The following is a 25,542-nucleotide window of genomic DNA, read 5'->3' on the forward strand; positions in this document are numbered from 1 at the left end:
GTTTAATGTAAATTACTTGTTGTAATAGAGATAATACTGAGGCAAGCTGTAAGTTTTATAATGTTCAATCTGGCTGAGTCCATATAGAGTTAGGGTTGAGGAAACAACAGATAAAATGTGAACATTATCAGATGAAAAAAGTTTTTTTAATCTAAACATGAAAATTACTTTGCACTCAGAAATGTAAACACCAACTTCATATGTTCATTCATGGATAAATCTTTAGTAAATATACTTATTCAAAACATCTGATTAATTGTTTACAGACTTGTAATGTTTATTGAAAGCTTGCCAAATTTTGTAAAGAAGTACTTGTATTAAAAGTTATAGTAAGGAAATTCTGATAATTACTTTGTGATTACAAGGTTGGTTGCATCAACCAACCCATTATGTAAAAGGTTAATCTGGTCAAGGTTTCATTTTCTTTATTTGTGTAGTGTCAGTAAAATTAATATTAAATACCAAATAAAACAAGGACTTTACTATTATGATATGTATACATTATAGATATATAGTGTTTGAGCAAGAAAATAGTTGAATTTGACAAACTAAAAATTAAGTGTATTGCTTTGTTTAGTTATCTAGAATCTTTACACCAATCTTGGAAACAAAATAGGCTTAATTATTTCAGTATTATAGCACATGACCATAATGCCACTTACATAGTAATTTAACTAAAATACTTTTAATGTAAAACTCTCTAAATAACCATGCTTTTTAGTTATTTTTTTAAACATTGACAGCTATTGTTGTTCTCAAAGGAAAGTCTTATTCAAGTTATTTTACAAAAGTATTAGATTCTATTTAGCCAAAAATATGAACATTTAACAGAGTATCATATACAATGGTGTTGAAGAAAATGTTGTAAAATACAGAATAATACAAAAGTCTTCATTCATTGTGATGGAAGGATCAAAATTTTTACATTTCTTGTTTTTCCAGTTCTGTGTGCATGTTTGTGAAAGTCAACTATATATTTAATTTTTAAAATTTACAAAATGTCTACTTGTAATTTTTCTTTTATGTCATCAACTATCTACACTCACTGATCATTAGCCTGCTCATAGCTGATAGGTTAACTGAATGTGCATGAAGTTAGTCCATTTGAATCAATTTTGTAATAGAGAAGGAGTGTTGACTGTAATGCTAAATTTACTACATGTATTTTCACAATTTGGAGAGATTTTTCTAAAATGTACAAGTCTGGTACACAAAAAAATCGGAGTTAAATTATTTTTACTAAAGATTTGACAATGAATATGTATAGTCAGTGTTGACTGCCCTGAGTGTGAAGTGATTTTCATGTTGAGGTCAAAATTATTTTTCTTCATCTAAAAAATTTCATCAAAGTTCATTTGCATGACCTCTAAAAATCTACATAAATATGAAACAAGTTTTTATTTCAGTAAAACTTAATATTGACTGCTCTTGTAACCACCATAAAAGTAATAAGAAATAAATCTAAATTACATTTTTCTGCTAAAATGATGTAGATTGTAAAGAAAATACATTTGTTTATACTTAATTTTATTGTTTTTATTGCTCTTCGACCCATGCCTAACTAATAATTCTGCTACACAAGTTGTAAATCACTTTGTGAATGCTTAGCCTACATTACTGTAGTGAATGATGTAACATGAAGCTGCTTGCAAGCATACCTTGTAAAGAATTTTTGGATTATTATATATTTTTTTTTCATTATTTTACTTTACCTAAAATTTTAATTTTTACATTTTACTTTTATAACCAGGAATAAAGAATATACATCAAAAACAAAAAAACAGTACTTGCCTTTGCTGTCAGTTGACAACGAAGTTTATGCCTACCTTTTCTATAATGATGGTACTATTACTATTTTTTACTTAAACAATAACCTTAGAAGACAGGGCAATATGCACAAATCAAACAATGTCCTATAACTGTCATAATTTAACTGGCTTTTTAGCTAGGACAAGAGGGTCTTAATTCCCTTTGCTGCTGGATCTGAACACCACTAAATAAATATCCAAACTGAAGATGGAATTGAAAATGCTCTGTACTGAAAACAATGTAGCTTTATATGTCATTTGATATACATGTATTTAAAATTTGACTTTCTGTTGGTTATAAAGGCTATAGTATAAAATGTCAAAGAATTATTGGCAATTTGTGAAAGTGGGGATGTGAAAAGTAGGAGTGGCAAGTGTCTGTTTTTCTGTTTTGACTCCATAAACAAATAAGATTGAAGGCTATAAAAATATAATTTGTCTTAGTAATTTCTATTACAATGAGTAAATTATATTAAATTCTGTACTTCAGAGAGGTGTGGTAAATAAATTAGAGAAGGCAGAAGACCTAGAGAAGAATTTTCACAATTCTGATACTAGGGGAGAATTTTTTTAAATATTCCCTTATAAAATTATGTATTTAACTTGTATTAAAATTTGACTTAATGATGTTTTGATGCTGAGTTTATTTGTATATGTTAATAATAAGTTAGTTTAAATAAATTTCAAATGCAACTTTGTACAAGGCCATCCCATGCACACTTTGACCTACTCACAGTGGAAGGGTTGATATAGTATTTATCATCAATGATATAGTCGGTCTGTTTTTAATGCTTTCCATCATTTGATGTAAAATTACTATCTTGTTCTCTTTCTTGGTGTCAGTATGTAAAGGTACCTTTTTCAGCTAAAAGAAAAGCTTGCCAGAATGCATTTTAAAGAAATTACACCCACTGGATTCCATGCATAAAGTGTATTATGTGCATGAAATATTTATTAATCAGATTGCCCTGTAAGTCTGATAGTTTCAAATATTTTTGTGTGTAACTAGTGCTTTATAGTTTATAGTTGTGTATACAAGTTTGATATATGATCACTAGTACACTTTTCCTAGGGTGAGTAGAAATACTGTATTCATGTACAAATAAGCCAAACCAAAATTGTGAGCCAAAAATAGTAAAGATTGAATATTGCAAATGCCTGATGATTTGTAAACCTCTAAGCAGGGTGCCCTTGTTGCACAGACTTGATCTGACTTGGTGGATCATTGCTAGTTGTGCATTGAAATAATTAGCTGGTTATCAAGTAGCTAGCTGCCAGATAGTAATAGCAGTCCACTGTTTTGCACAAACCTAAGACAAGTAGTAGAACTGAGGAGTCTTACACAAACTGATAATTTTTTTGTTTATTACTTAGGCTACTCTACATTGTATAAGTTTGTGTACAGCTTCATTGTATCATGGCACAAACATTTAAACTTAAAGCAAAATTCTGTATTAAATCAAGAATGGTGTTTATTAACACACAATGCATACCTCGGGGTGGCAAAATTTCCTGATATACTGCCAATTTGTGTAGAACGTTAACTGCTGAATTTGAACACTGAAATAGGGCATTTAATACTAAAATAGAACAGCGAAAAATATTTTCAATGGGGTTTTTGTTTTTTAGGCACAAATACTCAATTTTATGATCATTTGAAACTTGCAATTTTGGCTCCATTTTTCCAGAAAAGTGCACCCTTTTCGAGGTCGTTTTTCTTTTCTGCCAACTTTTAACTCGTATACATCTTCCAGATTTTTTTTCAAATATCAATAATATTCTTAAAAACATAGCACCAAAGTCATGTTATGCGTGGTCCTGGAAAGATGAGATGATAAAGGAGGCAAACCCCATTAAAGAGTTCCCCGACGAGATCAGCCAAATCAAACAGAAAAACAAGCAACTGAAGGAAGAGCCCAAGGAGGTGTTTCATTATGAATTCTGTACTTGTTTGAAGGTCAAAATAAGTATTCCTCCCAAAAATCAACAAAATCATAAACAAAATTGTCATCTATTTTCCTGAAAGAAAGAAGGAAAAAGCAAAAGAACAAGAAAAGTTTGCTGCTCCTTTTTATTTTGCAATGAAGACATTGATTGCTGAACAAATCTTGCTCTCAAATGGTAGATCCAGTGCAGAGGGGTATTTCATTTTCAACTTCTCAAGCATGCAACCAGGACCCTTTTTTTTATATCCCTTACATTCCATTATCATGCATTTGCTTCACAACTATATAACGATGAATATACTTTTTTCCTTGAACAGGCCTTACTGCCCAACCTTTCTGAAAAGATTCATAATGTTTTTCAGGTTCGAGAACAAAATTACTATTTAAGTTACCATCATTGATACGTTGAATAAATTCAACAGATCATCCATCTAGTAGAATTTCAGTAGGTTTCAGGGAGACCTTGAATTTAGCTCCGTTAGAATCAAAGCAAAAAGGTTTAGTCAATTATCTTCTTTTTTTTTCAGCTTAAATAGCCCATGGGACTGAGAAAAAAAATTGTACCCCAAAGGTATGCATTATGTGTTAAGAAAACGGTTTTCTTCAACCTTCTCAACTATAAATAACTGACTCTTGTCACTCACCTTTTCATGACTGTGATTGATGTAATAACATAAAACTGAGTGGGTTATACAGGGTATGATTTCCTGATTGGTGAGAATCCTGTCAATAGACAGTTTTGCTGGCATTTTAACTGGCTACTGACTTCTGAAAAAGTTTGGAGCCCTGTCCTTACCTGTGAAATTTAGTATTTTTCCAGTTTAAGGTTTTCTTAAATGTTTTAACTGAACATTGTATTTTTAAAAGCATATATATATATATAACAGGCCCAACAACAAAAAAACTAAATTAAGTTAAAGGTGCTGCATAAATTAAAGGATCACCAAGGTACAGTGTATAATGTGGAATATAAATGCACCCTGTGGTTTGGAGGTGACTGCAGAAGTGGGACCTACATTGCGGTGAAATACAGCATCTTGTTTTTAGTCATCAATTTGTCTTTCTATTATGTGAAGTTACAGTTGAATGTATAAATTATTCATGATTCTCTTTTTTTGTTTCGGCTACTTTGATGTGTAATCAAATTTGATGTTGGTGCTTAGGAACACTACCATAACCTCAGTTTTTACATCACAGGGTTCCTAAAAACATGTTAAAATAATGTTATTAATCTCCATAAGTAATAGCTGTCAAATTGTTGCCTAAGTAACTACGCTCAACCACATTTTCTTGCTACTTTTATGTAAAACATTAATGTTGTGATTTCAAATCCTGATGAATTAGCTTATGTCATCGTTGAGAATTGTGAATTTATTCAAGGTTTATAAATGATGTTTAAATGAAAATTGATTATGCAAGATCTTTTTTCCTTTTAAGCAATGACTTCCACATTTGTTATGTGCTGCAGTTATAAACTAAGCTTAATTTACTTATAAGTTATCAAAAATGTGATTATTTTATTGTGAACATGTTTACTGTGAATTATCGTATCACATTACTGAATGTTCTATAAAACTAAGTGGAAATATGCAAATGATAGCAGCTGTAACACTGTTCAGAGCTGATACGAGTATAATATTAACAAAATGAAAAAATGCTTCTCCCAAATTTCAAAGTTTGTCTAATATTGTTAGAGTAAACTGTTCTCTTATAGTAACTCCTATATATTTTATTTTTAGTCTTGTATTGAATGTTTTATGGGTAGACAAAATCTCTTAATTCTAGGTTCGTTATAGGTCTACTTTTTTTTTTTTAATAGTTTCTTTCATTCTTTAATTTCAAATGTACAGTTGTGAATCATCTTATTTTTAATTTGTGTTTATTGATTGGTGAATGACAGTGTGGTAGTTGATTAACATTTCCAAAGAAAACTAATGCACTTGAACCTTATGTGATCTTCAATGTTATTGTTTGACTTTAGAGGAAATTCAGAATTTCGAGGAAGAGGGAGACCACCTGGACGTGATGGTTTTCTAGGCCGAGGTGGATCACGTGGAGAATTTCGAGGTGGGAGCGGTCTACCTTTAAGAACTCCTCGGGGTAGAAGTCCATACAGAGGTGGTCCACCAACCAGGGGAGGTAATGATTACCTTTCTTTCTTTCTTGATAATCTTTTTTGTATCAACATGGTGGTTATTTTGAAAGAATGTTTATACAGTCTCAAGCCAGCATTTCAGTAAATGTGGAATAACAATTTTTCAACAGTTTATAGTCTATAGTTTCTTAAGAACCCTAAACTCAAATTACCAATACTGACAAGCTAGAATATAAAATATGAAATTCCTGTCTTTTCTATTTACTGGGATATTATTATATTTAACGAATCAAACACATTGGCCCTACCCACTTCTTCCTTTTTTGGAAATACTTCCTTATGTACACCCACTTTGCTTTATTGTGTGCTTATAATCAATCAAAAGCTTAGAATTCCCCCCATATGATTTTGCTAAGTTCTTGAAAGTGGGAAGTTCCCAATATTATTTCTTTTGTACTGGATCTCGGAGGGAAGGAGCAAGTGAAAAAGTTGTCCAAAGAACAATTTTTTTAGACCCAAATATAGTTTAGTTAGTAAACCTGATAAATTACAGTAAAATTCTGTGATACTTTTAGAGTAATTTATAACATTTTTTGGTATTTTAAAATGCATATATAAAGCTTGGTTATTTGGTTTTACATCCTCCAAGTGTGAAATTTGGCAAGGCTTAGTATGCAAGGTATGGCAAGTGGGTACAAACTTCTTTACAATTGTAAGTAGTAGAGATCATTGTTTTCTGTATTTCTTTATTCACTGTTCTATGTTATAAGAAAAAACTAAATTTTAAGAATTATTTGTAAATTTGTTGCACTTTATAGAATGTTTAAGCATGTTTATTTTGAGAGTTACTGTCACTGTAGAGAAATAGTCTTGCTTACTGGAGATATCCCACTAAGTGGAGCAGGTATGGAACAAAATTCTCAATTCTTTTCAATAATTAAATGTTGCATATTCCAGAATTATTTTGTCTCGTAATTTATTTTGTGTTGAATCGAAGAATCTGGTTGTGTATTACATTTCATATCTTTCATATTTAGCATTTACTGGTAAATCAAAAAGTTTTCTATTAAAAAATATAGTTAAAAAAATTTTAGTTAAATTTTGTGACAGACAAAAATGTAAATCAGGGTTAGTTTCAATAAATTTCATAAAATAAGAAAATCTTACAATAACATTTGTATATGAGGATTGCACTTAGCTGAACCAATTTTTTCTCACTACTATACATAGCTCTGTCCAGGGTACGATCAATTGATTGGTTAAAATTTTGTTTCTGAAGGTGTAAATATTGAAAACCTTGTTTGTAAAGAAGTTTTAAACCATAGCTTGAAATACTACAACTATATGTTCTGTTGAATTTCAATGCATTCTACTAGCAGAATAATATAATATTTGAGAAAACAAATGACTGTATTTCACATAAGAATAAATAAAAAAGAGAAAAAGAAATATGCAAAGTATAGCTGTAATGTTTACTAAGAGCAATTCTTATGGATGCATGTTAATTTCTGTGTGTGTGATGTTAAAATTCAACAAAAGCCTATATTTCTGCTGTAAAATGTTTAAATCATAGTTTTCATGTAATGCGGTAGCATTAAAATGATTTTTAAAAGTTAATTTTTAGAGTACTGTTTGTTGTTTTACGATGTGTGACATTTTTATATTTTAAAGGCACATGTGGTAAGCTTGTTTGAACATGTTTTGATTTGAGTTTCAAGTAGGTTTTCCACGTAAATTGCTAAAATTTTACAAATTCAAAGTTGTGTTGAGAATTTTGTTAACAAGTGCAAAGACCTGCAACTCTCATCCAAACATTTGAAGGAGGAGGTATTGTAAAATTGTTCTGCTGTTAATATAAGCATAAATGGGAATTATTAATTAAAACATTTGAAGATGGGGTGAGAACTCAGATTTTGTGTGGTTAGATAAGGATGCAAATTAAGTGAAATAACACAATTCTATATTTTGATAAATGTCAATGTATTCTACTAGTTACAACTAGCTTGTGTCTTACTGATGAAATATATTATCTGACATAACATTGTAATGTCCTTTTATTAGCCAAAAGTTACTGAAAATATGGTTGTCGCAATGCATATAAGCACCAGCATCCATCTGTTTGCTTTAGAATTTAAAAAAAATTAGTACAAAACCAGGGGCTCATACATAATATTCTATATTTACTTCTTAAAAGACTGTCTTGTGAGTAATTTACCCTAATGGAGACTGATGTGACCAGTCTGTAATTAACTGATCTAATCATTGCAGTTATAAACACTTGTGTATAGTTTTAGTTTTAACTGGCATTAATTGTAAGCATTGGAACACGAGTTAAAGTTGGCAAAAAGTTCAATGTTTATTGATCATGCAACAGTAATTGTAAATATTTAGTGCTCCAAAATGGTCTAGAATGCACCATAAAGCATGTAGATCTAGGACCAGCCAAAAGTTTCAATTGATGTTTTCATTTGTGATTGAAGTTGCACATTTTGCTAAGATAGTTACACTTCAGCTTGACATATTTTTACCTGTTCATAGTGAATGAATACAATTATGCCTTATAATATTTTGAATCACTGAATTAACAAACTACAGTGATGTCTACATAACTTTTATACAAAGTCTTAACAGCACCAAGCCAGACCTCTCCTGTAATCCTAGTCTTAGAGAAATAATCTTGGATTTCCTTGGCTACATTCTTTAGCATTACAAGTTTTTTGTACACAATACTTTATTTGAAAATTTTTAAATTTCATTTGTGCAATCTCTAAAACCTCCTAAATGTCAAATATGTTTTTATTTCAGTAAAACTTGATATTTTATCAGTTATTTTCTCTACCCTAACACTTGGTGGACTCCTTGATTTAATCAACCTTGTACCCACCATAAAAAAAAGGAATCTAGATTACTCTTTTTCTTTTCTATCTAAAATGACTGCAGAATTTAACAGAAATCTACAATTGTTTATCCTAAACAGCTTAAATCACATAACAGTTTACATCTGTTTATACTTAATATTATTGTTTTATTGTCCTTTGAACCTTGTGTAACTAATCATGCCACGCAAATTGTAAATCACCCAGGGAACATGCATCTCACATTACTGTATTGAATGGTGTAATGCACAAGGTACTCTCAGCATATCTTGTGAAGAAGTTTTATTATTTTTACCTTAAGTTTCTACATTTTACTTTTATAACCATAAGTAAAGGACATACATCGTAAACAAGAAACATAGTACTTGCCTTTGCTGTCAGTTGCAGATGAAGTTTATGCTTACTTTTTTATAATGATAGTACTAATGCACTATTTTATTTTTACTCAGATAATAACCTAAGAACATAATAATATGCACAAATCAAACAATGTCTTATAACTATTACATTTTAACTGGCTTTCTAGTTAGGACAAAAGGGACTTAATTCCCTTTGCTGCTGGATCTGAACACCATTAGATTAACATTCAAAACTGAAGATGAAATTGACAGTGCTCTGTACTGAAAACAATGTAGCATTATATGTCATTTTATGGATTAAAACTTTGCCTTTCTGTTGGTTATAAATGATGTAGTATTAAATGTCAGAAAGAATTATTGGCAATATGTGAAAGAGATAATATGATGGGTGGGTGTGGCAAGTGGGTCTGTTTATGGCTCTGAAAACCAATAAGATTGCAGGCTATAAACATTTGACTGCCTGAGTAATATGTATATTATAATGATTAATTTATGTTAAATTCTCTACTTCAGATAGAGTTGGTAAATAAATCAGAGAAGTGAGAAGACTGTCATGATTTTCATATTAGGGGAGATTGAGGATTTTCTTAATATTTCCTTATGAAATTAAGAACTCAACTTATGTAATATTCATATTTGATTTCTTAACTACATTTTGATGCCAAGTTTATTTGTGTACATTGATAATAAAGTAATTAAATTTCGAATGTAATGGAAAATGTTGTGACATGCACACTGTGACCTACTTGTAGTGAGAAGGTAAAAGAGAAAAACAATGTTACTGATAAGATCCTAATAGTTAGTTATAACGTTTCTGCTTCTGCAGTTGAACTAAAAATCTGAGTAAGTATTGGCCAACCAGAAATTCAGAAATTGACAGCCTAATTGGTTTCAGTTGAGGCAGATCAAAATGAAAACTATCTAACCAAAAAAATATATATCCAAAAAAGCATTGGGGCAAGAGTTTCATATTGGGAAGTTATCTTCACAACAAAGAAGTAAAGAGAAAAACTAATGCAAGTTTAACTTTCCCATTAAGAAAAGGTGAAAATAAGAAAGCAACCAATCACCACAATTACAGTCAGTAGCATTGGATATGGCAGATAAACTGTAGTTTACATGTATTATTCTTTGTTTCAGTCCTAAGTTCTTTTAATATAAAAAGAAACTGCATCTTGATATGGAACTCTGACATATTGGAACACAACCGTAACACCAAAATACAACAAAACAATTAGGAGAACAAAGAAAAGCTATAAAAGAAAAATACCAATTACGTTTAATATGTAAACAATGCCCATAAATCAGATTAGCTGAATCAAGACCCGTGAAAATGATAAACTGCAACATTGTGTCTAACCCTTTCCAGAATAGACGAGAGTGCCCTCGAATTGCATGATAGAGGAAATAAGCACAAAAGGCCATGTAAATGTGCCACAGACACCCTGTTAAATGCATTTGGAGTTCAAACCACGAGACTGAAAACTTGAGAGGGGATTATAATATTTGTCCTTAATTGTTAGAGAGCCTAGTGTAGACCATGTGGCCAATCTGTTTTCAATGTTGAATTATGTTCTTAAGGTGAAAGTTTAGTGTACATTATAAACAGTTTCATCACACCATTCTTATTAATCAAGTAACTGTCAAAAAAATTGTTTGAGCTTATGATTCCTGGCAAGATTTGCATGTGGGGAGAGGAATACTGCTTATCTGTGTGGTGTAGCACTGCAGAATACTTTAACAACTACCAATGGATCAAATTAGATGTTTTGTGGTTTTGTTTCATGAAAACTTGTTAAAAAAACTCAAAAGAAAGCAATGATATTTTAACTTTTTCATAATTTTTAACAACTTGATTTTTAAAAGTTACATTCAGTGAGCCTTGTGTGATTTAGTTAGGGAGATGAATTTGTGGAACTTAGCATTGCCATTTATATACGTTTGTTAAATTAGCACACCTTTTAGTTAATGTAGTAATTATTACCTTTGAAAGAATTAATTATGGTTTATTCCTCCAGTAACATTACTGACATACATCATTACTTATAATTAATTAAAACCTATTGTAAACATTTAACAGGACCATTTGGGAAAGAAAGGGGAAGTGATTATCCTAGTGATAGAGCCCCTGCACCTAAAAGAAGACGTTGGGATACTCCTGCACATGAGCAAAATGGTTTTGAAAGGTAAAGCTCAAGATATCCAATATAAAGGCATTTAGAGTTCTTGATAGCAATAAATGTTTGTATTTCTTTCATCTGTCTTCCTTCTGTGTATGTAAATTCATTCAGATTTTAAACTTGGAAATTGAGTTTCTTTTTTTTTTTCTTTAATTGAAGTTGAAAAGAATGTGAACGTAATTAAAAAAAAACTGAATTTGTGTAATCAATTGATACTGAAATATACATTGTTAAAATTAAATAGTATGGGAACTTTAGTTACAAACACCACTGAATTTAAGTACAATTTAAATTAAGATTTTTTATGACATCATTTTATGATTATTATTATTAATTGGTGTTGACAGTACTACTAGTTCCTAGTGTGTGAAAAGCTTTCTCAAAAAATATAAGCTCTCTTAACTGAATGGTTCTAGTTTAATATATTGAAGATCTTATAAAAACTAGAATTCTTTTATTTTACTGGGTTTAGGAGAGGTAATTCTTTACATGCATATATATATATTAGGTCCTCAAGAAATTATTGTTGCGTTTTGGAACACTTTCATTACCCACCTCCAAAAAAATTTACATCGTGTATAATAATTAAATGAACTGGCTAAACATCACATTAGTGTAGCCTATATAATGTATAAAGTTTAGTGTACTCTAATCCCTTATAGTGATGGCATGTAATGTTCTTTGAATACAAGAAGGGAAACAACGCTCCTGTAGCCACAAAGAATATCAAAACGTTTATGGGAATGTTTTGAATGTTCATAAGTGTCAACGATGGTTCAGCAAATTTCGTTCAAGTGACTTTAGCCTTCAAAACTGTGATGGCAGGGGCCAACATGTTGGAATTGATATTGATGCTCTGAAGACACTTATTGAGTCTAATCCAAGGCAACACATTCTTGAAATGGCCCTGAAATTGCATGTCTCTCATGAAACAATATGTAAACATCTAAGGAATGTGGGAAAACTCCATAAAAAAGGTGTTTGGGTGCCTCACGAACTATCCGATGATCGTATGTTTCCAACGACATTAATTTGTTGATGACCTAATATTATAAATCAATTTTAATTAAGTACTCAAATAAAGCTTCTAAACTTAGAGATATTAAAATTACTTACTAATTAAGTTAATTATTTAGATGTATCATAAAACAAACTTAACTAACAGTATGAACAAACTGTTCATTTTCTCCATACAAGTATGTGAAACATATTTCTGAACTGTTTAAGTTAAACCCTATACTTTCAATATGTTAATGAAAGTCTACTTTTCCTATTAGGAGATAAAACATAGTAAAGAATTATTATTTATAATGGAAGTATAATAAAATTTTTATTATTATTATTATACAAGTTACAGCTGTTACAGTAAGGAAAAAATATTATTTAGAACAGGTATGACATTTCGATCACTGGTGCGATCATTCTCGAGTACACTTTTCTTGAGAATGATCGCAGCAGTGATCGAAATGCCATACCTGTTCTAAATGATATTTTTCCTTACTATAAAATTTGTAACTTATAATAGAATAATACTTATAATCAACAAGTAAACTCAAAATGAAACTATAATGTAATTCTGTATATTTTCTTACACAAGTGGTGTAATTAGTGTATGATTGTAACACATTGTGTCTGTGTATAGGCTACCAAAAAAACGTTCATTAACACACACACACACAATACTTGCTTGATCTATTTATTGAATTTCAGTAGTTTTGAAATCATTATCAATCATGAGTTTGCCTCTTACTTTAGTATTAACTTAAACCTTAATTAATTGTAGGATATACAGTTGATAATAATTGATGGGTGTTTATTTCCATGCTACTAAATTAATTGTAACTTCTGTTTTAGTTCTTGAATGTTAGACATTTACATCTAAAATTGTTTCTGTACATAAAATCAAAAGCTTCAACAGATGACTGAAATACTGAGCATTCACATAATTTAGAAGATTGTATTCCAAACCATTTATAATCAACTAAAGTTTGATGTTTATGTTAAATAGTTAGAAAAGCATTATATCCTTCTGAGGCTTAAATAATATCCTAACAATTTTGAGGAGAATAGTATTTATTATCATACCAAATAAAATACTACAGCATGTTCTGTTGGCTTCAGTAATCTTGTATAAAGTTAGAAGTGATGGATGGTACATGATTTGTTTGAAAGTTGTGGATTATTGAATAAGTTGTGTGAATGATACAAATTACTGTAGTTTAAAGCAATTCTAAATTGTCTTTTAGGTACCTTACGAAACCTTTGAAATAGTCTTGCCAAGTGAAATCTTAGGTTATTAATGAATTCAACATTTGTGTATATTATTTGTTTGTCCATTTATTATGCAACATTACATAACTGATGTATAATTCATAATGTACATAAAATTATAACAGATTGACAAACGTGAAGGTATTTGATTTTATTAGGTTCCATACTGTTTTATATACCACATATAAAAGTCATTTGACGTTTAGTTATTGGTTAGCCAAAACTTTTAAATAGGGAAAATACTGGTATAAACACATTTTTGTGTCAATCCTATGTGCATAGTTTTGGCTTATTGTTTCATGTATTGGGGAAACTTAAATTCTGTAATGATTGCTTTACATTTAAGATTTATACCTATAAATTTCAGAAACACTGACTAGATAAGCTACCCTGATGCTTTTAGTTATTTGGACAGTGGAGAATGGTAGCTAGTTAAAATAAACAACATAGTTTTTGTACGTTCAACTTAAAGATGGAGTTAATGAAATGAATATTTTTGAGATTCCAACAAAACCTAAATTCATTTCACAAATACCTGTATCAAAACTTGCATAATACAAAGAACATTACATATTACTACATAATCTTATAAACTTATCTGAGTTAAAGCACCATTTTCTCTTATCAAATTGATATTGATTTTTTTTTATAAGCTACATCTGACAAACTGTTTGGATCAGGATAGTGCTAAATCTGCTAAACTTCTTTTACTTTGACATTTCATCAACAAGAGAATTCAACAGTCATAAGACTGTTATTATGTATAAAGATAGTTTTTTTACTTTTTTTAATTGCTGTTGAAATAAATTGGATTATAACAAATTTACCATAGTATAGTAATCCATGTGGTCAAATATTCCATGGCTTGTTATCAGAAAAGATATACAAATTGTCATTCGTGGAAGAACGTTCTTTTATGGAGGAAGTGGTGTTTTTTTTTTCTGTTTAGATTACTTATTGTAAACGTTACAGCTTTCTAAAAAATTTTAAAAGGTTATCCAGAGTATTGATTAAATTGTAGCATGAATCTGCATGAGCACTTTGGTAATGAATATTCATGGTCATTATTCTACACTCTTCTATTTCTTGAAAAATCCCAAAGGGACTGTATAAGTAATGCAGTCTAAAAAAATGTAGGCCTAATACTAATGTCTCATGTTTCTTGTAACAAATGGCTTATGTAAATAATGTTCTAACAATTACTGTTTTTGTTGTGTCCCAATTAGACTTACAAGCTCTGATCACAACAGACCATGATATACTTGATTGTGTAACAATGAATATTGGGGTGATTTTTATTATTTTATAGTAGTTGTTTTGTTTTGTCATAGCTGTAATATTAAAAATTTCAATTACACTTTTTTGTGCAGTGCACCATAATGTGAAATAAGCAAATCAAAAGTATGTAAACATTTTACTATGTTTATATGCAAATCTTTCAGAGGCCAGCTAGAAGTTTGTTTCATATATGTTGCATGCCTTACCTCAAACTGAATGGACATGAAAAAGAGAAGAAAATATTTATCAATTCTGTAATTTTAAATAAGAAGTCTTCTTGAGTCCATGAATCTGGTTATTATGGACATGGTCCATTTGCATGTTTTATATCAAAATCATTTGGTGTCTAAGAAGTTTTACTGTACCACATTCTGGTACTTGTAACTTATGTAATGCAAAAACATATAACTGTTTAGACATATTTTGCTAATTTCAGAGTGATTCATTGGAGATTGCAGCTTTAACTTTTTGTCTGTATGTAAAGTATTAATGTGCATGTATATGTTTCCATTGTGTTTCTAGACCTGTAATTATTAAACATTGTTTCTTTAAATGATGTAATTTTTCTTGTAAACTTGATAATTTGTTTTTAATAAGTCTGTTGGGTTCTTAATTTTGAGCAGTTACGGTGCAGAAGGTAGAAATCAACCTCTTCTTGGATCCTCATTTGCCAGAGGTCCAAGTTACCAAAATTCTATGAACTATGACAGGTTTGATAAACCACCTGCCTTAGTTGACCAATATGGCCAATCATCTGCTGGTGACATGTACAACGCTACCAGAGATCCGTATTCATTTTCCCAAGAACCAGACTTCAGTAGATCTAGAGGTGGAGCAGGTCTTTATGATTCACAACAAGGCATCGACCCATATTCAAGATCTAGAAATACTGCTGGTTATGGCACTTCTGGAAGCACTGACTCGTATGGAACACAAAGATCTAATAACTTCAATGGTATGGCTCAGAATCCAGATTCATACAACAGGATGTATGTTAAAGATAATTACACTGGTAGTCAAGCTGCTCTTTCCAGCTATAGTACTTCTTTGTATAACAGAGGGAGAGGGAGGACTACCCCACCAAATAGCTATGGTAGGTCATGCCAGTATTGCTTGTAGTTTATGAATTTAGGCATACATTTTATGATTAAACTATGTTTGTTTTTAAATCATGAGTCAGTAAAAAGATAAAATTATTACATAGACAGGAGTGATTTTTATAAATATCATTCCCTTTAATAGTATTTATTTTATAAATTGGTTTGATTATGACTTAGGATTTAGTTTTTTGTATATTTTGTTGTTGTTAAGTGCATTAATTTTTAAATTAAGAAAGGTAAATACATGCAATTTAAAAAAAACTTTAAGTTGTATTCAATTTTGCAAGTTTTGGTCAATTAAAAAAATAGTGTTAAGGTGGTAACTTTTCTACAATAAAAGAAAAGAAGAAAGGAAAAAACAAGCACAGACTTGTGTGTTTAGAGACATTTAAACCTGTTCTTATTACGGTGCATCTTTCATCATTGACCGGTATAGTTAAGTAATGTTTAATTACTTCAAAAAACATGGATTTTCTGTTTTAAGTGGAACACTGGATTGTCAGTACAAGTGAAGACAATAGTCTCACTAAAAGGTCTTTCAGTGTAGCTTTGAAATGTGTCTGGGGGAGGGGGGTTCTGTTGTACTTGATATACTAAGAATCATAGTGTTTACAGTTTTAAAAATGTTGAACTTTATATATATAAAACTGAAATAGTGTAACAATTACTTGAAGACTTTAAGACTAGACACATTATGTTTATTAACTGGGTAGAACATGACTATATTCTCCTCAGGAGCATTATCAAGGCAACATCTGTGTGAAACAGTGACAAATATGGTGAAAACCACTGACACAATTCCAAAACACATACTTGCATTTATAGAAGTGGGCTGAAGTTAAACAATACCTAGAGAATTTACACCAACTTGTACTTCACTCTGTGTGTTAATTTTTTTGGCACTTTGTGTAACTGCAGAGTAATAAAAATGCTTCCCCAAAAAGTATCTCTTAATTAAATTTAATGTAATACCTTTCATATAAAATTTTTGGAAACCTATCATGTTTATTCTGAAAAAATTTTTGTTAAGATGATTAAGAAGAATTAGTCGGAATGTAAAAGAGGAAAAATGTATAATATTTCTGCTAACAGATTGATTAAGAACTAAAGTATGTGTATATCATTCTTTACAAATTTGGTTAAGATTTGCCTCACAGTCAAGCTACACAAACTCTCGAAAGTTAAATTGACCATTTATTATTTGTTTAAATCTTAATATTCTGCTCCATATATATTGTTAATATTTACTAAGTTTATAACTTTTACAGTCATGAAGTAGCAAAATATTTGTCACTTAAAAATGTTTTTATTCATATGAAGGAATTCATTCAGCTTATTTTAGGCTTCTTCATTGAAGAATTGTATTGGTCCAATTTAATGAAATAGATATTGTATAACAGCTACTTCTGAATGAGTATCTAATTAGTCTAAACTAATACATGAGAATGTTTTTTCCAGGACATTCCACACCTAAAAGCATTGTTTATGCTGTATAATTACACACACATGAATGTAGTTCCATAGCAAACTGAAAATCTGTTATTAATGCTATCAGCTACTTTAAAGCTAAATATAAAAAGACTCAATACATAAGTAAATTTTTTCATAAGCTTTAAGAAATTGTTGAGAATTCAAAACTTTGGGGGGGGGGACAAAAATGCAGAGAATTTCTAAAATAATTTATTTCCGTTTCTTTACAGTCATGAAAATTAACAAATAATGTCAACAAATGAAAAACAATGTTATTAAGTTCATTTCATATACAGAATAATTTTGTGTTTTTTTTTCAAAAACTCAACTAATATAGTATGAGGTTGTTTTTATAACTTGTTAAAATACAACTGGGAAGTCCTTTATATTGTAAATAAATTGTACTAATCATAAATTTGATTCATAGGCTATCTAGTGGGTATAATGTGTTTTGTTATTCATAATGCATATAGAAGTAACATTGGGTTTGTTGACATGTCACAAAGGTCTTTTCTTTATCCATTGATTACCCGTCTAAATGAAAAAAATCTGTAAAAAAGGGGGAAAAAAACATTTACATACCTTTAATGGAAAATTATTTGAACTTGCGTGGACAGGTTAAGCTTATAAAAAATACTTGGACAAGTCATGGCCTAGTGATTAGCATGCCAAACTTTGAATCCAAGGGTCTGTGGCGCATATCTTGTTGCTGCCAAACCCCAACACCTGTACTTTGAGACAGTAAATGTGTTAATAAAGTGACAGCCAAATTCCACTACTTGATTAGCAGTGTGTGCCATTAACTAGGTGCTGTTGCTGTAGTCTGTCAGGGTGTTTAGCACAAATAGCTTTTTCATAGTTTTGCACAAGTGTCAGAAAATAAATCTGCTCAGGAAAATAAGTTATAAAATAAATTAGATTTTTTATTCCTGATTTATGATTTTATAAAATCTTACAGTGCTCTTTACTTCAGTATTTTAAAACTATTAGTGGTGCCATCTAATACAGAAACATTACATATTTTGCATTTTTGTAATGATTTTTAAAGTATTTTAGGTGATATATTTATTAATCGTTTATATTCAAAATCACAATAAAAGTGACTTGTCTGTTTCAAGGTGCTCGTGGAGCATACACTTCATACAGCAACTATGAACAAGATTATGACTCGGGTAGGTTTTTGTTTATCATTCACAGTAGTTAAAATTATCATAATTCAAGTTTCCAAGTAAATATTTGGGCACAATTATTTGAAATAATGCATATTTAAAAAATAAAAATGTATATTACTGGTACGGACCAAGTGAAAATGTAATGAATCAACTATGGAAACCTGGTTAAATAGAAATTAAAAAAAGTTACTGTGAGCATTTGCTCAATAATTTTTTGGTAGCCTTAAATGGAATTATTGCATACTCTAAGCATTATTTGTTGTTTGTCAAATCCTTAGTTAAAGTAACATATAATAACTTAATGTGTTTTGTGGTATTGTTGGTTTCCTTTTTTTTTATTCTCCCTCCAGTAAACAAAACATAAGTATGCTACAACAAAAATAGCAAGTTTTAAATATGAACTTCACCTGTTCTAAATATTCAGTTGTTGTTGTTGTTTTGGCTGTTTGTTATGAACAGAATCTTCTTATATTGAATGTGCACTACATTGTACGAGGTTATGATGTAGAAACGTTTAATTTAATAACCTAAAATCACACCGTGAAGTCGTATAATGTGTATCAAGTGGTTACTTAATTGTTAAAAAAACTACCTCAGCTTATTTTTAGTGAAATAAAGAAATATAATTAAGAATGGCCACTTTTAGGTAAAATTGTGTGATAAATAAGTATAAATTAACTAAAATAATATGATTATTATATAATCTGCGACAGAAGCATGTGGAAGGTATTAACATCATTTTAGAAAAAATGCACAAAATTCACTTGCTTTGGTATCCTTTAGTTATATAGATGGTATGTTACAAACATTTATCATTTGGGTGAATAAAATATCAAGTAAATTTATCAAAACGTTTTTTACTAATGAAAAAATCAATCTTCTGTAAATAAATTTATGAAAATAATGCAAGAAAATTTGGCAGTATGATTGTAACTAAAGTATATATTTTGTTTGTAATTGTTCAGACATGCAGAAAAAAAATTAAGTCTGTTCTTGAATACTGGCTAATGGACAGTTCATATTGTTCTGGAACAGACTGAAAGTTAAATGGCAAAAAAAAAATCAATTTGAAATCCACTCTAAAACCTGTACTGCAATATTGAAGGTTGTTTTTCTAAATATATTAAACATACTTGTTGTCTCTCATGCCACCAACTTGTTTCTGTAGGTGCCAGCAGGCCCCCTAGTGATGACCGCTATGGCAGCTACAGAGGGGCCTCCTCCTATGGCAAAGCACGAGATAATTTTAATGACACATCATCAGGTTATGGTCCCTCGCGTGTAGGAGGAGGGCCCCCACCTCCGCGTCGATATTAAACAGCCTTGGATCATTCTTACAATACTGAAGTACCAACTTTTATATTGTCTACATAACACTCAAATTTACATAGAAACTTGTGTCAAGCAATACATCATTAATGTCTATGTGTGACCCATTTTGCATTGTTGTAGTTTCGTAGACTTTTCTGTAATGATTTTAGTGACATGAGCCAGGGGAAAAAAAATTTTCTAATTACGGTAACTGTTAACCTGTTGAAAACAAAACTGTGATGTATGGTAATAGAAGGGCATATTTTTTTTTTTTTTTATATAGAGTAATTGTCTCACAAGAGTGGATGAATAACATCTGCCAACTCTAAAATTTTAATACCTGTAATATTTTGCTTTCACTACTTAATACTCATTGTAAACCATGTGTTTTGTGCTGGATTTTAATAATTTATACACATTTCTCAATGTCAAAGATATGAATTAGAATAAGAAATTTTATTGCTTCAACTCAATAAATAACTACTGTTGTCTCTGACTTTAAATTTTATTAATTTGTATCATGAGCAATATGAAGACATTAGCTGAAACTATAATGTGGTTCAGATTCCACATTAGTGAGAAAAGGGTTTATCATTAGGAAATTTAAAGATCCATCAATAGTAAAACAAAAACATTGTTAGGGAGTTTCACCTTGAATGTTAAATTTGCTTTTGATAATGAAAAAATATAATGTTCAGAAAAATAAAAATTGGAAAATTAGTGTGATCACTAATTATTAAATATACATGTTTTTGTACTATCTGATAAAATAGAAATAAAGGATGGAATTTTTTTAACTATCATCCATCCATCCATCCATCTGGAAATAACATATAAATGTAACTCCATGTGCCAAAAATATTTCTTAATTACATTACTGTGCCTGATGACATTTGAATGATAGTATAGCAGTTCAAAATAATAATTAAAATATGCCAAACAAAGCTTTCCAAAAACATGAATTTCTAGATTATTAAACTAAATAGGAATACATGAGCTATAAACTAAACTATAGCACTTTAGCTTAGAACATCAGTGCTCAAATTTTTACTCTACAATAGTTTGCAGAAAAATGCATTTTTGTGTGTACACTGGGCTCATCCAACTGTTTTTGATTGTTACTGCTGCAAGAAAATCATTAGATAAAAAAAAAAAAAAAAAAACGGTTTGCAGATGGTTTTCTTGAAATTCCTAAATTTTTTATGCTCGGTTATTAATTTGGTTTATGTTAGGGTCTTGTCACTTTAGAAGATAATGTCAAAGCATTTGGCAAAGGGCAAATTATTATCATATATGAATATTTTAACCATTTATACATGATAAACTTTTTCCATAAGTCTACCCACATTTCATGAAATAAAATTTAGATGAGCCATGTGTGACCTAATGGTTAGTGCACCATACTTTTGGTTTTGAGGTTAGTTGATTTATTTTGTGAAAAGTTCAGGTAGGCCATGGGTGGCCTAATTGTTTGTGCACTGTACTGTGAGGCTTAGGGTAAGTGATTTTATTTTATGAAATAAAATTTGGGTAGGCCATGCATAGTCTAGTGGTAGGTGCCTCAGACTAGGCAATAGGACTGTATATATATGAGTGATGGTCAAATTCCACTATTTGGTTAGAGTAGCCCAGTAATTGGCAGAAGGTTCTTTTTGACCAGTTGACCTTTATCTAGTTTGTTGGTTCAAAATCTTACACAACTAACTTGTATAGTCCTTGTGTAGTTATGATCAGATAACCTAGAGTCCTAGACAATGTAGGTTGAAATTGTTAATTTTAAAATTGAACAAGGAAAGTAATGCTTTTTTTACTCCTGCTTATCATAATCTCTTAAATCATATCAAAAATATAATTTCAGGTAGAACTAATTTATTAAAAAAAATTAAATGCTAATATTTGGAGAATTAGAATTATAGGTTATCAAGAAGTATTTGTTATTCTATTAACTCTTTGGAAATGTAGTCTCCTGCTTTCTTTTGAGATATGATCTTAATTAGGTTTTGACAGCTAGGACAACACGTTAGAAATAAGTAAACACTTTCATAGCATTTGGAATATGTTTACTTAAGATCTTTTGGTATCCAGTGGTATTTAGATATACAGAGAGTTCAATATGTTTTCTCTTTGATTGCTAGAACATACCTCTTTAATACTCCTTTACAATTTGATGCAAAACAATTATGGTCAGATTGTTTACTTGCTTGTTTCCAGATCCATATTTGGTTATTGCTTCAAACTTTGAAGTGGTTTTCATTCCAAAATTTGTAACCGTTTCTCAAGATTTCAATGTTGGCAGGCTTTATAGACAAGCATGTGTAGATATTATGTGCCATTTGCATATCCTAGCCTCTACCAAAGTATCCACAACAATCATGAAGACTAATGCTGCTAAGACCTTGCAAATAGTAGATGTTCCCGTGTGGCCACATTGGATGCAGTAATTATGCGTGAGTTTGCTGCAAAAAATGTTTTCTGTTTTTCACAGTCTTAACGTGAATATTCCAACATTCTGTGATAGATCTGAACTCTTTTTTTTTTTTATTCCATTACTCTTGAATGATTTTACTTGGAGTATGATTACATGAGATTGATTATTGTAAGTGTTTACACCATTTTATCACAACCTACAATCTCTGAATTCATTAGTTTGGCTTCTTGCACATCTCTCATCATTACTATACGTGTATAGTGTGTTTGTGTATTTATGCCTTTTCAGTTCACCTTCACAACTTGCCAGTGGAAACATGTCACAGATGCAAGAAATGTGGATAATTTAACAGGACAGTGTTACTTTTTTCTTCTTTGCTTTATATTTGGATTGTCATTTATCTAAAAATGAAGACCAACCACGAGTTGTGATTTAGTTTTAGCGTAGAAATATGTTAAATTGATTTAAGAACCATTTTAAAACAGTTTCATTACAAATTTTTTAAGAAATAATATTTTTCTAGTACAATATAATAATTTTATCTAACTTCAAAGCACTGCACTTGAAGAATCTACTTACCTTCCAGTTAAATTAGTTTTATTTTTTCTAATTGTCACATTCAGAAGAACACAAAGAATATTAAACAACTGCAAATCATTTAATCATGATTAGGATATTGCTTATTTTGCCAGGAAGTCACCGCATTGAAAAAAAAAATGCTTGTTAGAATGACCAGTTTCAAGTTAAGAATGGAATAGTGTGAGCATAATAAATATAAACAGTTGATACATATATTGGGGTGAAATTAATAACATGAATAAAAGTAAGAAGACAGGAGTCCATTTGTGAGTCAGCAGCGAGTTTACAGTGCTAAAATTAAGGATCATATTTTGTTGCCGTTGACAGAAGGCAGATAGTGAAGAATTACACTAAAACACAAAAGAAGTAGGTGTATGAGTATATGTAATGAGAAAAACAAGTAGTTACAGTTAATTACCATGAGAATAAAATAGCTGTGAAAGAACTGGATAAAGCTTTAAGGAGAACCATTTATTGCTTCATGGTGAAGGAAGATTAACAAAGTTAAATGTTTATTACATCACTGTATTTTTGAGTTGACTTTAAAAATCTTTCCTGTGGTAAAAAATAAAGATCTGGAAAGTTGACAAAAGGAAAGAATTATGCCTTCAAAACAATTTTTTTTTATTTATTCATAAGACATTTCAGACTTTTCTTGGAAATGCAATCTGAAGGGAATTAGTAACATTTTTTACATGTACTGAAGATACCTTAACTTTATGCCTTACAGGTCCAAAATTTCTTTGTCTTTAAGCTGAAATGAAACTTATTTTGTAACTTGTATTCATTTTTTTAAACATACTGTAGTTGTAGGTCTTATTTTATTGATATTATTAGATTATACTGTTTCTCCATCAGTGTTACATATGCACATGTACATGTTTTTCGGGAATCATATTTTACATGCCTGAGCTTATGTTTTAAATAACTGAACTTTCACTTTAATCAAGTGCCATAAATCTCAATTAACACTTTGCTTATTGTCTCAGGACATTTGACCTATGTTAAACAGGGTTAATAAGAGTTTTAGTACTGTATTATTTTTATTATTAGTTGAAACATTCAGAAGGATGTGTAAACAATATTAAACAATGTCAGTCATTAGATACTCGTTAGAACATCTTCAGCCTATTTTGCAAAGAGAACACTACATCATAAAAAAACAACGACAAAAAACAACTTCTCATAAAAGAATTTCATTATAAACAAGCGAAAAAAGCAAAAACAATTCCACCATCAGCTTGTATATAGGTAATGTCTATCAATACTATACACACTTTTTAATTGATCCAAGATATTCTGACAACAAATTTCTTAGTTTACCATGTTTTGTAATTAGTTATACCAGAAATTTTAGTGAAAATTAGCCAAGGGTTTCTGTGAAGTTAGTATTAAATAATATTAAATTACCATTTTTCATTTTTTGCTTTAATAACTGTTTGAGGCTTAGGTAGTTGTGATTTCAAAATCTGAAAACTTATTCTTGAAAATTTTTTTTTTCTAAATAAGATTTTTATGGTTTGCATTGTGTGTATCATGTGCATTTTTCAAGTTCACATTCCTTAATATTAAGTGTAAGTTCATATTTGATAATAAAAAAAGAAAGGTGATTCTACCTTCTAAGTGTATTTTTTTGTGTTTTAATTAGTTTGTAACAAAACTGAAGCAAACTGTCCATACACCTGTTTTGAAAATGGTAATATCAAAGTTTTATTTACCATTAGTGTTAGATTTTGATCAGCTCTATTAATTAGCAGTTCTTCGTTTGTTGATTATTGTATGCACCATGAAGTGTACGCATTACTCTGAAATATATATTTCAGAAACAAAGGCTGGATTATGATATCCTTAAAAAGATGTAATAGAATAGTTATGGAAAGATGTGGTTTTCATAAAAATTATCATTTCATGCAGGAAGCTCTGATTTGATGTATTATTTGATAACTAGTGTATATGTAGAAACCACAGGCTGATTTACATTTGTTAACTTTTGTATAATTTAAATAAACAATTATTCTAATTCACAAAATGCTAATTTAAAAGTTTTGGAAAAATATATAATTTGATTTTGTAATATTCAAACAGATAAACTTATAGTTTGTGTATGAAAATGAATGATAAACATCAACAGTTGCTTAGTCTTTCAAATTGTGAAGATTTCCTGTACACCATATTTTTTTCAACTTGGTACAATACAATATCAATAATAAAAAGATGTACGGAGGAATTTTGTATTTTGATTTAAAATATTTTGGGGGTTTGCTGTCAAATTAAAGAAAGTACATGCTATGGAGATGGGCTCGTGTATTTTACACAACCTTGTAACACCAAGTAATTGTGAAACAGTACATACTATAACTCTGAACATACATAATGTACCTTCACAAAATTTGGCAAGCTTTTAGTAAGGATTACAAGTATGTTTTCAGTAAAAACTGATAATTTATTAATGAAGTGTTTCTACCAAATATTGTTCCTGAATTTACTTTAGTCAGTCTATGTTTGACTCAGACTAGTCTGACTACAAGATGATTTTAATGCTAAAATTAAAAGTACTTCTTCTGTAAAAGGATGTGATACGAGTGTGTAGTAAGTGGGTTTGATTTACTGTTTTTTATATCTATAAGCATTGAAGGCTGTAAAATTACTGTGCTTTAGTAACATCTATT

The 25,542-nt window shown here is 30.0% G+C and overlaps 1 protein-coding gene across 3 annotated transcripts in view; it reads left to right on the top strand.

The window, feature by feature from the left end:
* LOC106478038 (stress protein DDR48-like) overlaps nt 1–25,542 on the top strand; it is a 51,162-nt gene that overhangs the window by 7,584 nt on the left and 18,036 nt on the right. For 2 of the 3 annotated variants that reach the window (XM_013938546.2, XM_013938547.2), the window contains exons 3-7: nt 5,736–5,893; nt 11,165–11,270; nt 15,437–15,906; nt 18,502–18,555; nt 19,724–22,164. In XM_013938546.2, the coding sequence (XP_013794000.1) occupies nt 5,736–5,893; nt 11,165–11,270; nt 15,437–15,906; nt 18,502–18,555; nt 19,724–19,872 (937 nt within the window). In that variant the 3' untranslated portion in view covers nt 19,873–22,164. Of the gene's footprint in view, nt 1–5,735; nt 5,894–11,164; nt 11,271–15,436; nt 15,907–18,501; nt 18,556–19,723; nt 22,165–25,542 lie in introns of those variants that run through there. The other variant, XM_022381553.1, reaches the window with a different exon arrangement.

The sequence above is a fragment of the Limulus polyphemus genome, unplaced genomic scaffold (assembly GCF_000517525.1).
Source record: "Limulus polyphemus unplaced genomic scaffold, Limulus_polyphemus-2.1.2 Scaffold174, whole genome shotgun sequence".
In the NCBI taxonomy this organism is placed as follows: Eukaryota; Metazoa; Arthropoda; class Merostomata; order Xiphosura; family Limulidae; genus Limulus; species Limulus polyphemus.